This window comes from Xiphophorus couchianus, chromosome 7 (genome assembly GCF_001444195.1).
Source record: "Xiphophorus couchianus chromosome 7, X_couchianus-1.0, whole genome shotgun sequence".
NCBI lineage: Eukaryota > Metazoa > Chordata > Actinopteri > Cyprinodontiformes > Poeciliidae > Xiphophorus > Xiphophorus couchianus.
The window spans coordinates 5,915,810-5,932,128 of record NC_040234.1 but is presented as its reverse complement, the minus strand read 5'-3'; the positions used below and the strand labels follow the sequence as shown (position 1 = coordinate 5,932,128).

Here is a 16,319-nt window from a genome sequence, read left to right as displayed (position 1 = left end):
CACCTGTTTCTACAAAGCTCCTCCTTTGAGTTTCAGTCTCTACCTCAGTTTTTGCCCTTCCCATGTAATGCCCTTACTCAGCCCCTTCAAACTAGCGTCAGCAGAAATTAGCAAACACTCGGTGGAGCTGCGCTTCTGCTGAGCTCGAAACAAACCAGCTCTCAGTCCTATGCTCCTAAGAACGGTCGTAAACAGCTCATTGGAGGAGCAGCGCTGTGATGACCTGCAGAAGGCGAAATGTCAGAAAGAGCAGAAGCTTCTTAACCCTTTGATGCACAACATATGTACACCCCTTCTAATGCACAACATGGGTCAAAAATGACCCGCATTCATTTTCCATGTTATTTCATGCTGACTGAGTTTTTCTTTGCTCTGTTTTTCAAAATCAATTCATTTTATGATTGAATATTCCAAGTATTCTTTAAATATCTTGTTTTTAATTACCACAGATCATTAATTTATTTTTTTATTTCCTACTTTAGGAACAAAAATCATTTTTATATTACTATACATGGGTCATCCAAGTGTGATTTAAAATTAAATGTCTTAATACTATAAAAAAATAAAGTTTCAAGTAATTACTTTAGCAGTGAATGGGGCCAAACTGTTATTTATTTAATACTTGCAACACGTTTGTCATTTTATCACACACACACATAAATCCTGATAACAGATAACAGCTATTGAACTGAACTTTATCTGTGGTTGAACAACTGTAAACTGGTGAAATGTGACCAAACAAAATAAAACACAACTGAACACATTAGTAGAACACAAACTGCCATCTCAATTTTTGCATGCCTCACAAATGATCACTAATTTTTTGTGCTCCTTGCACACCGGCCTAGTGCACTGGGAACACTAGCTGCTGGCTTTTCTGTCTTTTGAAACTGGGCAGATCGCACACCTCTTCCTCTTCCTTTGGCCCTCCTGTCTGATGTCCTCTTGTAGCTGAGTGGTGGCTGTGTCTTTTTTTAACCCACACCTTCCTATTGCCTCAATAATAGGCTTCTGGAGTTTGGGTGTGCCCTCCATGCGCCTCTTCATATGTGGCATGACGAGCTCTTTGCCCAGCTCCTTGATAAATAGTCGTCGTGCATTACTCGCACCACCCATATGATCAGGGTGTTGTGCCCCCAAGTTGGTGTAGGCATTGAGTGTGGCAACATCCAGCATATTGTACCAGAGAACCATGGGCCACCTCCTTGTTCTCCGCAGACCTGTGTAGTTGCTAACCACTTGATCCATTGTGTCCACTCCTCCTTTCGTTTTATTGTAGTACTGGATCACTTCTGGTTTCTTCTTCTGACTGCTGTTATCCACTGCTTTGTCATCATGCATGGTGCTCAGTAGGACAACAGCCTTTCCTTTCTTCTGCACATAGCTCACCATGGTCATGTTGCCATAGAATCCAAATTCTGAGCTATGAAGCTCCCATGATTTGGATGGCTTCATGATAGATGGTATGTCAGGCTTGTTCTGGCGAAGAGTCCCAACGATGGTCAGATTGTTCTTGAGGAGCTTGGTGAAACTAGTGAAAAAGTTGTCCATTGTCCATGTAGAATTACAAAAGCTGTGCTTGTTCATAACTTAAGAAAGAAAAAATAAAAATGATGATTTGTGGTAAACAAAAACAAGATATTTACTGCATATCTGGAAAAGTAAATGATAAAATTAATTTATTTCAAAAGCATATCATAGAAACACTCAACCATACATGAAGTAACCTGGAAAATGAATGCGGGTCGTTTTTGACCCGTTTTGTGCATTAGAAGGGTAGTGATACAAAAAGGGTTTTTGTTCAAAAAGTAAGAAAGGAAAAATTTTATTAAGGATGTATGATGATCAAAAACAAGTTAATTGAGGAATACCTAGAATACTGAATGATGAAATTAATTTATTGCAAAGATATAGAAGATAAAAACTCAGCCGGGTCACTTTTGACCCATGTTCTGCATCAAAGGGTTAAAGAGACAGAGGCCAATTTTAAGGCATAAATTTGCAAAGTTAAAATTGCAAATTTAACTTTGGAAATTGTTTTTACAACAACCGAGGGTAACATAGTTGTGCATTGAGGAGGAGAGGATGCTGTGCGTAGGAAGAAACCAACCATTAGAAAAGCAGGGGCGAGGGGAGATCCTCAAAGTATCATTTGTAGATGGAGGTTTTAATATTTCTTGCTATAGAGCCAAATTAGTAAAATTTTTATATTAGGAAGTTATATTGACACCTATTAGTTTTTTAAACAATAGTGAATGTTTTTTTTTTCTTTCTTGACCCTTTTCACGACGCCCCTGGACTCCTGGCCCCAGCCCGGCCGGGTTTGTCTGTCATTTACATGAGATCCTGACACCTTCACGCCACATAACCACGCAGTCTGACACCTTGAATAGACAATACATGTTTCTGGTTTGAGAAACATGTAAAAGTGATCCGGTTCTGATTTGAAAAAAAGAATCTGTGCTGTTCACGACGTCAAAGTTGACATGCAGCAAACGTATTCACGTCTGAGCACAGTGTACTGTGAGCAATACACGGGCAAACTGTGGATGCGGGATGGTGGGCACTTTAAAATTATGTGAACTCAGCAAATACCAGGAAGTGAGCGCTAATGGCTGCAATCCGACTGTTGAACTCCAGTCCTCGTCTCATCTCTGTCTGCACAGTGAGATTGATGCAACTACGGGGGGAAAAAACGATCCCTAGAAGCCCAGTAACATTTCCACTCAAAATGTCTCCCAAATATGGCGAAGCACATGTTTTTAGAGCATGCAGTACATTACCCTGAAGTACGCTCCGTCTCTGTCCAAGCCGGGAGGAAAACAAGGCCAAAATATGTTATCCCATGTTGTCTGTTTTATAGGCAGTTTTGAGTTTCATGACCACAGCAGGTTAAAAACCTGAGCAGCCAAGACTTCAAATCAGAGGAGAGAGGCTGTTGAAATTTCAGAGCTGGTTCCCAGAGAGGGCCTGTAGCCTCTGCTCAACTCCTTCACCGTGGAAACCGCAGGAAACCCGGCAAAGATGACAGTTTCGTCCGGGATGTAAACGTCAGAAAGGAGGGAAAACACAGTTTCTGTTTGTGCTGAGGCAGCAGATGAAGCTCCACAACGCACTGACAAAATGTCAGGTGTTTGATTTTAGTTTTTTTACCTTACCAAAAAAATTTATATAAAAACTAATCAAGATTAATACAAAATTTAAATGTATTTGGTGCCAAAACATTGATTCTGCAAACAGAAGTCCCAGCGATGGCAACTGAGATTTTAAATGGTCTTGGCAGTGGTAAAATATCACAAATTTTACTTAAACTCACATCAATTCACTAAAAAACAAATGCAATGTTTTTAAAATCCCTTGTGCTTTGCTCTAATCTCTGTGTCAGGATTGACTTAAACTTTAGGTTAAGCAAAATTTAATAAGTATTACTCAACATAATCCATCCTCACATCTCGTGATGTGTCGTTATCATGCAACGTTATTTTCCATATATGGTAAGGAGTGATCATTATCCAGATCAAACGTCCGTCTCGTTTGCTCCAGATTATTTGCGTTTGAACAAAATTGCTGGTTGAAGATCTTCATTGTTTACAAAAACCGCTGCATCAGTCATCTGTCACACTGAAATAATCATCAAATCAATACAATGACTGGAATGTGACTTCACTCTTGGCAGTAAATAGGGAAGCGTATCTGTCATGTTGGGTCCTATAGAGCCAAATTGCAGACAACCGCTGTGGCATTCGATAGATTTATTCCCCCCAGAGAATCCAACAGAGGATGAAGGAAAGCCAGGAACTTAAATAGTGGCATAACTAAGACGAGGAGACAGAGGCGAGTTCAATGGCATTGATTCCTGCAACAATTAGCTGAGAAAGTGGAACCATAAGGAGAAACGGGCCTGACAACAATCTCAGAAAACAAATAAAAAACACTTCACTAAGAAAAATGTCAACGGAAATGAAGAACAAGCCTAAATAGCACAAATGACCAAAACACTGGAACAAGAACATGACAGGAATAATCCAAAGGGAAGAAAAACTATTAATCAGGTGCAAGTGGACCTGACAAAACCTGATGAGCAAGAAGTAAAAGAAACTGTCGAGATATAAAGAGACTTAAACCAGAATTAACTAAACGCAACAGAAACTATTTGGGATTCGGAATAACATGAAGAAGAAAAAAAAAAACAGACCTACCAGAAAGAATCATAACAAAACCGCAAACCAATTCACGACGAGAACCATCATCAGTAAGCAGAACTGGAGATTGAAGGTAAAAGCTTCCTTTGATTTAGGAAGTGGGAGACAAAAGCAGTTTGCACTCTTCCTCCCACAGTTTGAAGAGGGGAGGCCGTGCAGCCCGAGCGCCTGAGAGGCACTAAATACTTCGGGGAACACATCTTTTTTAATTATATGATTTGGGACTGTGGGACGAATCTTGGCTGGACAGGACTTGGTGTCTGGAATATGCATGTTCTCCCTGCGCCTGTGTGAATTTTCCTTGGGCACTTCGGGACGTGGAAAATACCTTGAGTTAGCGTTTTGTAGCTGCTTTATGGCGCGCAAGCGCTAATTTCCACTCAAGATTTGCATCTCGATTGATTTTCAGTCCTGATACGAGACGTTCATCCTGAACTGGCTCTGCTTGTTCGAGTCAGATGTCCAAACGAGTCGACGGCCGACACGCGGTACCTGCCGATGGAGCATCCAGATCCAGTATTAGCCGCTCCGCAGGGGTCTGCTCTGCCAGGCCATGTGTGAATTCTCCACTCTATTGCGGAGGCGTCACACCCGTGTGGACGCATCCGACCTATAACGAAGGTGAATCATCTGGCTCGCAGGAGCCCGCTCACATACTTCATTCACAGGAATCCAGCAACGACAGCCTTCTCCCCACGGACGAATAAACGTCCTCAATTACCTCATCTCTCCACGCTTATGCGTCTGAACATGGCCGCCGATTGTTACATACCGATACCGAGGCTATTCCTGTCTCTGTGGGGAAATTTCACGACTTGTTTCTTTCTACTGCCGTGCGTACCTTCATATCAAATCCACCAGAGAGTAAATGTTACACAAACTCACCTGATTTCACTGAAGAAAAAGATATTTTTAAAATCTTGTGTTCTTTTCTCTAATCTCTCTTGAGTCAGGTTAGCTTTGATAACAATGGAACATCCCTGGAAGCGTTTATTAATCCTTATTTTACTTCAGAGCCACCATCCCTACACTAACAAGTAGCAATAAATGAATTGTAAATATAGAAACTCTGAATATACGTGTTTAAATTAGGAGGTCCACTTTTTTTCCACTTCTGATACCGATATCTGAGGGTTGGTATCGGCCGATACCGATCTGATACAGAAAATCAGCTGAATGGATTTAAAATGATCCTCTTTTCTAAACACAGAGGAAAATGTACTGAATTACAAATTTATTTCGTATCCCTGCGCCAGTACAGCACACTGATATACACCAAGCTCGGTCAGACATATAAAAACAACACAACTTTAATCTGTTCAGTCAACGCATTTAGGACTATCACATGTAAAATAAATCAAAAAGAAACAGACAAAAGTAATGAGTTGACCACTTTGGTCAAACGTGTAAAAAAAAAAAAATTGCAACAAACCTTCTTTCAAATGGTTCAGAAAGTGAAGTTAGGAATTCTAAATAAAATGTAAAATAAATAATAAAGTACAACATCGCTCTGAGCACACAGCATAGACTTACACTGAATAGATCTGCTGTTATGGATCAGACACATTGTCACCAATGCCAGATATAGAATTTTTTTTTTAAATATCGGGACCGATACAGATACTAATATCTGATCAGTCCAACTCTAGTGTAAACAAAACAATAATGACAATAAGACTCTTGACTAACGTCCTGTGTAATAGGAACAGCTGGGGAACCCGCCGTCCATCAGGACTGCACTGGTACCTTTTCATATTATAATATAAATCCAGAGGCACAAACAGATATTTAACAAACAGAGTACGATCACAACACAAAGGACTTTCATTTTACATCTTTTATTGTATTAGCAGTCGGCCATATTCTGTTAATACTCACTGGTGACTTCCTGTCCTGGCCCTGCTCAGCGTTCCTCTATCGTCAGATTTGACACTTTAATTCATTCTCCCCAACCCTTAAACTGTCTCATCTGCTTATTTTTCCACTATTCGCCCTCCACTTGTCTTTCGAATCCCCCAGTTTCTTTCAGTCGTTGTCAGATCTTCCCGTTTCCATCACAGCATGGCAGCGCTCTAGATGGCTCCAGCAACTTTGAAGTACAGACTGTCACTGACGACTGCCAGGGAACTGAGTGTTTACAGCATTAAGGAGCACTACATCAAACATGTCATTACGTCGCCTCAAAAGTTTCCTGGCTTTAGCAGCCGAAGCTCCACAATGAAGGCCTCTGTCCTGCAGTTTTTACACAATCAGGGACAAGCCAACACCGTCTTTAAGTCTACATGGATTAGGAGGCGGCTCTGATTCAGCCATTAGGTGTTGTGCGTTTATGTACTTTCTTTGTATATTTTCTCTTCTGGCCAAAGTTACTTGATTTTTTTGTGTTTTTTTTTATGAAAGGAACCTGTAAATGAAATGTCGTTACATACGGTTATATAAGACGAAAATGAAAAGAAGTTTAAAATAAAACAACAAAAAAACTGTAGAATAAAATAACATGGTTTTACTGATTGAATATTAGCAAAGTTGTAGTACAGAACATTCTCTGCTTTCAACCCGCTTAAACAAATAGTGGAGAAGCGAAGTTTTTTTTTTCTTCTGAAGTCCAAACAGAAGCACAAAAAAAAAAAGAAAACGTACCGTAGAGAAACCCAGACGGTTCAGGAACCGGTTCAGAACTGTTACTGCTCCAACATTTGTTTTAATATAGAAAAAACAAAACCTTTTTCAGGATTCAAATCCAAGTGATATCATTTATATAGTATATAGGTGAAACCAGATGTTTATATACACTGATTTTTTTCTCACTGCGTGTCTTGGTTTAGCTTAGTTAGAATGACCAAAATGTTAAAAAACTTAAGAAAGAACATCTTTTAGAAGCTTCTTTTGTAACTTTCACCGAATTCGAAAGACTACCTACATTTGCTCAGTATCAGGGTGACTGTTTTTGAAACGGTCAAATACAGTTTGTCGTTTCCACCAGTAGTAACGTCCGGCTGTTGATGATGTGATTTGTGTGATGCAAAAAAGGTGTTTCCATTACAGCAACTTTGCATTAAAATTGTCATTATTTACCCAATGTACTTCATGACAACAGTTATGAACATTCATAAAAACTCCTTCATGTTCATGACAGGTGTCATGTGCACACCCCGTCATATAAAGTGTTACCGTTTATTTTTGTAATTTCAATTTGCGCATTTCTACGGCCAATGAAAACGCAGCTAGTGAGAAAGAAAATGTACTGTATTTTCCGGACTATAGAGCGTACCATACTATAAGCCGTATCTAGAAAGGCTTTTTAAAAAAATTGGAAACATACATACAGTGTATATAAGCCGCTGGTATCTCCGCCGCTCTCGGTTTTCCACAAGGACGCAGCAGAGAGCTACGTCTTTAATAAATCTGCTGTTAAGGACGCAGCCCTGCGTCTCCAACGCCGAACCATGGATTCGTTCACGCCGAGTTTACGTGCAGCGCCTATCAATCTGTACTACCACATCGATCGCCTTCAACTTAAAAGCTGCATCATATTAACTTCTTCGTGTGGTTTGGTTTCCATGACGAGTTTGAAAACATTTCTCCATCGTGCCTGCTGCAAGTATTTGCTTGTTCTAAATGAAAATCAGTGCTTTCTTCTTTGATTTCCAATTTTGACTTCCAACGATTCACTTCCTGCTAAAGAGCCTCCTGGTGGTTGAAGAAAAATTCACAGAAAAGCCGCACCGGGTTAAAAGCCGGATGGTTCAAAACGTGGGAAAAACGTAGCGGCTTATAGTCTGAAAAACACTGTATGCTTGTGTCTTTATTAATTTGTGTCTGTACATGTCTGGTTTCAATCGTATTAGTAGAAATACATGTTTGTGCCAAAGTCCAGAGAGAGGATCGAGCGAATCCAAAGGACAGTAAACAGAAGCTTCTTTCACAGACCAGAGTTGTGAGGTGGTCTGCATTCAGCTGGGGCTGCAGGACTTCCCATGTGCTGCCGATGTGATAAATGGGACTTCCACTGTCTGCCCATGCCAGCTCCATAGGAGGCAGGTTCACTACTCCCTGCAGGGACGAGCAGATTTATGGATCCGTGGACGACTGCGTCGATTCAGAACCTCTCTCTGGCCGCTCGCGGAGGCTTTTTGGTCGGCTTCGTCTGCAACAAATTGACAAAGATTATCCCCGTAGTTTGCGAAAGCGCGTCGGTCCGGCTACGCTTCTGGCGCACACGTAAACACATTCTTAAACATCAACAGCTTCTTAAACACAGGAGCACAGTCCACAGCAGGCGTCCCTCCTCCAGTTTCCTCTATCATCTAGTCTGCTCACCCCCTGCTGCTTAGTCATAAACCCACATAATATGTTTAGCAGCAACTCAGCAGCCTCACTGCCGCTGCTCAAGGCCAGACACTATGTTGGGCGAGTGAGGCTAAGAGGCTGGGTCTGATAAAGAGTCGCCTCTGTAGTGAAACCTTTTACAAAGTTGGGGGTTTATGGTTTCATTAAAGGCTTTTATTGTGAGCTTTACCTTTATAGATGTTATTCTTCCCCCCCTCAACTAAAACAACATTTGCAGTCTGTAGGCAGCAGCTCGTTGCTGTGCATCACGTAGGTAAATTTATCGACTTAATGCTCCAACAATTCACGGAGGTAGGGTGACTTGTGACCTGTGATTTTTTAAAAAAGTTTTTCATTTGCAGGATTTAGCATGGCATCATGTCCTCCAGTAATTTTTAAATGACGGACAATAACATTTTTGAAAAATACTGTGACATGAGTGTCGCAACTTACAGACACAATATGTGATCAAGTCCCACTCAGATGTCATATTAGTGACATTATATTGTCACCGTTGTGAAATTATGGCCTAAGCCGTTTTTTCTTTCTTTTTTACCAAAAGTTAGTTATTTATTTTCTTTGTCTTTTGGCGAAAAAGATGATTTAAGAAATCCCTTTTATCAAAAAAAGATTATTTTATAAAGGTGACACTAACAGCTGAAGACAAAAACCGTGTTTGATGTCATTTTACATTACGCAGAAGTTAGGTGAAGATTTACTCACGTCGGCATGTTAGATGCATGAAGACGTTCCAAAGCAGGTAGCCCAACCTGCTTTCTGATTAGCTGCACGTTACAGTAGTTACTTAATTACTTGGCTGCATTTGTTGTGTATAGAGCGTTGAACTTTCACCCCATGTAGGAGTGAAACAAATTGCTGTTTTTCTAACAGTTGCAGTCATAAAAATAACTATATTTAGTATTATAATTCTAAAGCAAAATTACCATAAAACCTAATGTGATGAGTGATATTAAAAACTCCAGGAGTTGGACACATTCAGTTAAACAGAAAATATTTACTGCTCAACACTCAGTGTTAAATGAGCTGCAATTTGGAGTGAATAAATGAAGAAAAGCTTCCTAAAGATGTTTTTACGTTCACTGCAGGCAGAAGGACAGAACTGCTGTTGGTCAGAATATATAAATCACGTGATCCATGGAAGTGCAGTGCGAGCCTTGGAGGTGATCTCAGCACGGATGAGGGGAGTGTGAAGACACTGCTACCTGCAGTGCTTCTACCATGCATTCCTGCTGGATGGGAGAAGCTGGCAGAGGGCAGCAGGATGTAAAACCGTCAACAAGACAAAGTGGTGTTAAAAGCTGTAGAGAGGGGATAAAATGAGACGCACACCGAGGTTTCACAAAAGCTATTTCCTATTTTAGCTCCCCACATGGCAGCTCTAATACCCCAGTAGTGACATTAGTAACACAGTTAATAGGATTTGCCCAACAATATAAAGTTGGTTTTAAGTTTCCAATAAAGGGAACGGAGACACCATGTTAACCTACTCAATTTCTCCAAAAAACACACCAATAAACATCTAAAGCACCATAGCCTCGCTGGCTTGAGTTAAGATCGGTGTGTATGATTAAAACAGTACGAGAAAGAAGCTGGGCAAAACTGGGAGCAGTGGGAGAGTCCCAGTGTGTGCAGGTCTGCACGCAAGAGAGGACCCGTATTCCTCCATATTGATCCATATTGATCAAGTGTTACTGCAAACACATGATGACTGTTTCACATAGAGTCAGGCTGGTTAGAATAGATTTTTATCACTTCATAATTACATTTTTTTTGTAAATTACTCATTATCTTTGTCTGATATGGAAACTTGTTTTATGATTCGAAAAATTGTTGTGTGGCAAAAACAGAAAAAAAATCTCTAAAGGTGATGAATTCTTTTTTTCGGCGCTGTGTATTTAAATTTGAACATGTCTGCAGCAGTTTGCTTTTTCATTCTTATTCTTATTATTCTTCCTTTTATTTTTTTTCCTATTATTATTTTTTGATGAAACTTTTATTTTACCAGGTAAGATGGTTTGAGGAAGCATCAAAACAATCAATAGCAGAAACTGGACAAATAACATAAAACATACAACCATATTCAGACCAAACATACTGCACACAGACAAGATGGCTGACTTTAAAAGCAGAAGAAAGGACCGGATAGGCCCAGCGGAGGTAAACTTTGTGTTTTTTCGCCTTAGAATGAACAATAGGTTTGGTTAAATTCCTCTCGTCTTCCATCATATTTCATTCCAAGCGAACTCTCGCCAGGAAAACCTCTGCCTCTTTGATATCCAACTCACCCGGGGAGCCTTCCTTGCCTTCTCGGGAGCTCTGCCTCCGAGTTCAAGTTCAAGCTCCATTCTGTGAATAAATGAAATTCAATCTGTTGCATACATACATGCACATGCCAGCTGGATACAGGGACAGTCGGGCGGACAAATTGACTTCCCAGTAAACTAAACTCCCCCGAAACAAACCCTCAGAGATTATAGCTCATAGAATACATAATACCCATACACGGGGGAGCAATCAAAAAAAAAAAAAAAGTGGTTCTTTCCTCTTTCTGCGGCTCTCTCTATCTGTCTCCTCCTCTTCGGCCCTCTGAATTAACTGCCAAACCTTGTTGGTGCTGCGCTGCCGTAGATCAAATCCTTGCAAGACTCTGGGAAACAGTTCAAGTCGAGAGTCGCCGCTCTCTGCAGCAAATGATGATCTGATCAGGACCGGGGATTAGCATGAGACCTGTGCATAACTTTCTCCAAGCGTGTGGTGTGTGAAAGCAGCTTGCATGAGTGGGTGGGCTTACAGTGAGGGCTTATCAACAACGCCAAACGTTTCTGCCAAAGATCTGCTGTTCCCATCTGGCTTTTAAGTTTTTTTATGACAGGCACAGTAGCTACAGTCGAATCATTTTCATCTCTAGAGCTTCCGGAAAACACTGCACTTACTTTATTATGCTCTACGCTGCAGGTAAAGATTGTTATTATTTATAGTAAAAAATAATCCTGCATTTGTTTTGTGCAAAGTGCAAACCAAAATGCTGCGGTTAGGTTATAAAACGCCGACATTCGTCCCTGAATCAGGCATCCATTTTGTTCCGACAGTTACCAGAGATGGGGGGGACGAGAGGGAGAGCTGCCTCCTCTGTTATGGGGAGACTTGACATAAAAACGGCAAAAACTATCATTACCAAAATGTTTCATCAACCGTCAAATGACTCTCTGGGGGATCTTGGAGGGGATGTGGAGGGATTTGGAGGCGTGGCTCTGCATCTTCTTTCCATTCATCAACTGGTGTCTCCGGAGCATCACAGAGGGTAAGGGCACGGCGGCCCACTGGGGTCAGAGATATACTGCCCTGTGTGTCCAAATAGTCGGAGAACTTCCTTTTTCTGACATCTACACTAGCCTTGTGGGGCAGGAGGCCAGGCCGGAAAACTTGGGAGAGTTTCACTGAACAAATGGGAGGAAAATGTAAAAAAAAAAAAAGAAAAAACTTTGGCAAATCAGGAAAAGCTTCTTTATACATCGGAGGATGTTATGATTACTTTTATGAGTTTTCTTAAAGTTTCAAGACAATTTATTTAGCATGTTTATGTTTTTGTTTTGTTTTTTTACTAAATGACACATTTTGTGTAATTTGAAGACCGGTTAATAAAGTAGGTACTTAATGAAAATAAAAAATAACTATCAGATCATATTGAGAAAACAATGGGGATGGTGAACATTATTGTATGTGGTAGAGTCAAAGTCAAAAGCATAAACAGGAAGTGGCCACAAGGTTCACTGACACTGATATGGCACTTTATTGAACTGCCACTGATCAAATATAAGTTTCACAAATCACAAAGTATGCTTTAAATATTCTGCTTTATGTGTAGAATGCTCTAGCTCATGTTTGAAGAGTCAAAGTGTTTAAGTTTTTTTAACCTAGCGCAAATTAAAGATGCTCACGGTGGTGAAAATCAGGTGGGACCCCCCTTTATCCATTTGCCGCATCAGAAGCTAATGCATGTTGCTAACAGATATTGTATGCCAACCGTTTTTCTTGATATGGATTATGTGACCAGCCTAAGCATAGCAGTTGTTAGCATATACAATGCTAATACTAGCCTATCTGTGCTGATGGACGCAGAGGAGGTAAGCAATCCAGGGGGTGACCAGCCTAGGTATGCTAGTTGTTAGCCTCTCCTCTAACAACTAGCATACCTAATCAGGCTCCTTCTCATTTCTCAGTTATCTGTGTTAGCCTATAATCGATTAGATAATAGGCCAACATTCATTCTGATGCTAGCTTCATCTCTCGGTGTACAATAGTACAATAGTCTTCATTTTGGCTCTAATACTGGGCCACTCTGAGGAGCTAGTTGATGCTTCATTTGTTATTGAGCATTTTGTATAACAGGACTGCAGTGATGATGTCAGTAACACAAGAAAACTCAAGAACAGTCAGTGGGACGACCACTAGGTGGGTGTAGGTGGCATCAGTGGCGACCTCCATGCTTAAGGTAATAATAAAACGTCTGTTGTCTTTGATTACAGTGGAAGAGGATGACACATGAAGCTGGGTGCTGTTGAGGTCGGCACAGCAGTAGAATAAGGATCCTGAAACCCGGGCCTGGAGAGCTAGTGTCCTGCGGCCCTTAGATGTGTCTCTGCTCGCCTGAGTAAACTAATGAGGTCATTATCAGGACTCTGGAGAACTTGGCTGCACTGTTTCAGCCGTTTGATCCAGGTCTGTTGAGCCAGGGAGACATATAAAAGTTACAGGGCACCTGGGTTTGAGGACCCCTGGAGTTTAGAAGAACCACAGTGACGGTGGGATCAGTGATCTGCGCTACACCACTGCTGTTCACAGTCTGGATATCGGAAAAGTCGACTAATGATCATGTCCCAATGTTTGAGACGCGTGGTCTCAAACATTCTTCCATACTGGTTGGAAAATTTAGCTAAGAAGAAAGAAATCACCGGATCAGTTTAAAAAATGTTATTTCTGCCTCTATTTTAAAACAACTTTGCATGTAAGATGTAAAATGTGTAGAATGACAAGTGAGTTTAAATCAAAGCCTTCAGATCTTCTAGATTAGAAATTAGGTTAATCTTTCTAAAAGATAATTAGGATTTTATTATTATTTTATTTTATGAAATCATAAGAAAAAACTAACAATACAAGATGGTTTAAGGTAAAAATAATGTAATTCAACATTTTAATTTTGGTTTCAATATATCAAACAATACTACTATGTTCTCTCCTCTCAAGAAATAAGATAATTAAAAACAAAAAGTCCTGACTGAAAAAATCCTGCTGTGAATTTACTGGGTTACCGACTTGGACTTTGGGAAGTTATGGGGTCAGAAGAATGGCTGCGTAAGGTCACCTGGTCTGCTGCTTGCTCACCTCTGCTCTCGCTGTGCCGTTAAACCAGTGATTAATGGTCGGGGCCTCTGATTGCACCAGAGGGTCCGCGGCGTTGAGCGGTCGCAGAGGCGGAAACATGCAGAAAGGAAGAAAACGATGTGGGAATTCTGCTTGCAAGGAAAAATACAGCCCTCTGTCAGTCTTTTACTGCGCAGGTCATGACTGAAGGACCCTCTGTTATGATTGGGCCTTATGGGTTATTTTGTCTAGCGGCTAACAGCAGCAGGGTGATGATAGCTTTCTTAGGAAAAGGAAGTGAAGTGATGAGGTGTTCTATCAGCAAGACCGCGTAGAGAATCCAAACTGAAAACTTATCTGTCCTTCTGAACTCCACTTTGGTAGGTTTGCACTGGATAGGCCTACTGTACAGATTTTATATATATATTTATATATATATATATATATATATATATATATATATATAGACACATACAGGCTATTGATTAGCCTGAGCAACTTTTAACGTCACAGTATTTCAACTGTTCATAACTTTCCCACCTGTACCCCCCCAGCCTCCAGGTTGTGCATTATGGCCCTGCGTTTGGTGTCAAAGCGCAGCGCACAGAGCTCCTCCTGCGGCTCCACAACTCAGATGGCAGCACAGATTTGTGACACTTATCTTAATATTAATAATTATAATGGCGTTAAGTTGCCATTATAATTATTGGCAACTACGGACACGTTTATTCGTGGCTGTTTTCACGTTTATTGCGCTGTTCAAATTAGTCTCGATGTTTGCAGTTTTTGGAGCGCAACGCGAAGCTCGACATCATTCAGAGGTCATATATTAACATATATTAAGTTGACATTAACAAAGACACAGCGGGGCGGATCATCCGGGAAATGATGGACAGGGAGAGCCTGACTAAAACTACCTTAATGACGGACAAATTCTGGGATTTATTATGAGTCTCTGCTTATTTCCAAGCCCAAACGAGTAACTTCACGCTCAAAAACGAGCCCAAAACAGCGCAACCCGCCACTCATTAAATTGGCAAGCGACTTAAAAAAAAAAAAAATCCCAAAGCCGCTTATAATAATTGGACTTGGCGACAGAAACTCAAAATAGTTCCAGTTTTTCCACCAACAAAATGCGCATCTCCATCTTCATTTGACCTCCATTGTTTACATTTCTGTCGCATAGAGACGTCAGTCACTCGACAAGACGCTTAGAGGAAATACGATTAAATAACAAAAGAAGATAGCAACGCACAGTAATGCAAAGTGATTTTGATAAGTAACTGTAGCCTACTGGATTTGAAATAGCAACACGTTAGATTACTCGTTACTGAAAAAAGTGGTCCGACATCACTGATCACACCAAATTTTGATTTTCTGTATCTACACAGGCTTGACATTAAAGTAGAGGTTGCGCTAAAACAAATGTTCCTATCCTGATCATTTACTCGCGCATTTCTACTGCATGTGGCTTAAATCTGGTCTATGGCAGAAACAAAACATTAGCATGAACATACATTAATTGCCTGTAAACTTCCGAACTTGCGCTGCACAGTAAAATCTCAATCTAATGCAATATTGTAGTGCTTTGTGAAGATTTCCCAGAATAACAAAATAGCAGAATACTTTTAGACAGAGTAGATCATTCCCTTTAATCTCACAGCTCTCTCAAAATCACCTTTTTTGAGCTTTACATCATGTTATGAAGTTATTCCCTCATCAAAAACATACCTAGACTGCTGCCTTGATTTTTTCATACATGTTTGAGAGATCCTTTAATCTCCCATGGCGACCATTCTGGTCTGGAAAACCATTGAGGGAACGCTTATGAGCTTCCGCCTCACAGATTAACTCTCTTACTCAGCTCCTTCAGACTAGTCAGCAGCAATTAGCAAACACCTGGTGGAGCTGTAGCATCTGCTGAGCTCATTATATGAGCTTTTTCTTAATCCAGTGCTTCGACAAACATTTGTCAACGCTTAACAGAGGAAGTTTGACGTGATGCATCATACTGTAGCACAATTACATGGCTGGAAAGCGCAAAATACTGGACCTTTAAAGTAAGCTAACATGAGTATAAATATACTTTTCAGACAACTTATTTAAAGTAAAACAAAAAAAAAGAATGAAGATATAAGCTCATATAGACTCTATAAAATGTACTGATTTATGGTTTAAAAATGTAATTTTTTTCTTAATGAATTTAACCAGTGATAAAACTGGCGGTATTGAGATTCCACACACAAACCATGAAACCTCCCCTCCCCTCCGGCCCCAGCACAACTACGTTGTTGTGTTGTGTTAAAGGCATGCTTCATGTAGCCGTGATTAATGAGGCTCGGAATATTTCCTGTAGATGCCTGGTGCTGCTTTCCTCTTTCATGTCTAACACACAAATGCATGTAG

At 40.5% G+C, this 16,319-nt stretch overlaps 1 protein-coding gene across 1 annotated transcript; it reads right to left on the bottom strand.

Moving 5' to 3' along the window:
* Nucleotides 1-658: 658 nt before the first annotated feature.
* On the bottom strand, nt 659-1,551 carry LOC114148936 (piggyBac transposable element-derived protein 4-like). The gene has a single exon (XM_028024446.1). It carries the CDS (start codon nt 1,549-1,551, stop codon nt 862-864), a length of 690 nt encoding a protein of 229 aa, XP_027880247.1. The 3' UTR covers nt 659-861.
* Between the last annotated feature and the right edge of the window lie 14,768 nt (nt 1,552-16,319).

What these genes read in the sequence shown, in the direction of transcription:
- LOC114148936 (XM_028024446.1), bottom strand. Translation starts at nt 1,551, where the DNA reads ATGGACAACTTTTTCACTAGTTTCACCAAGCTCCTCAAGAACAATCTG.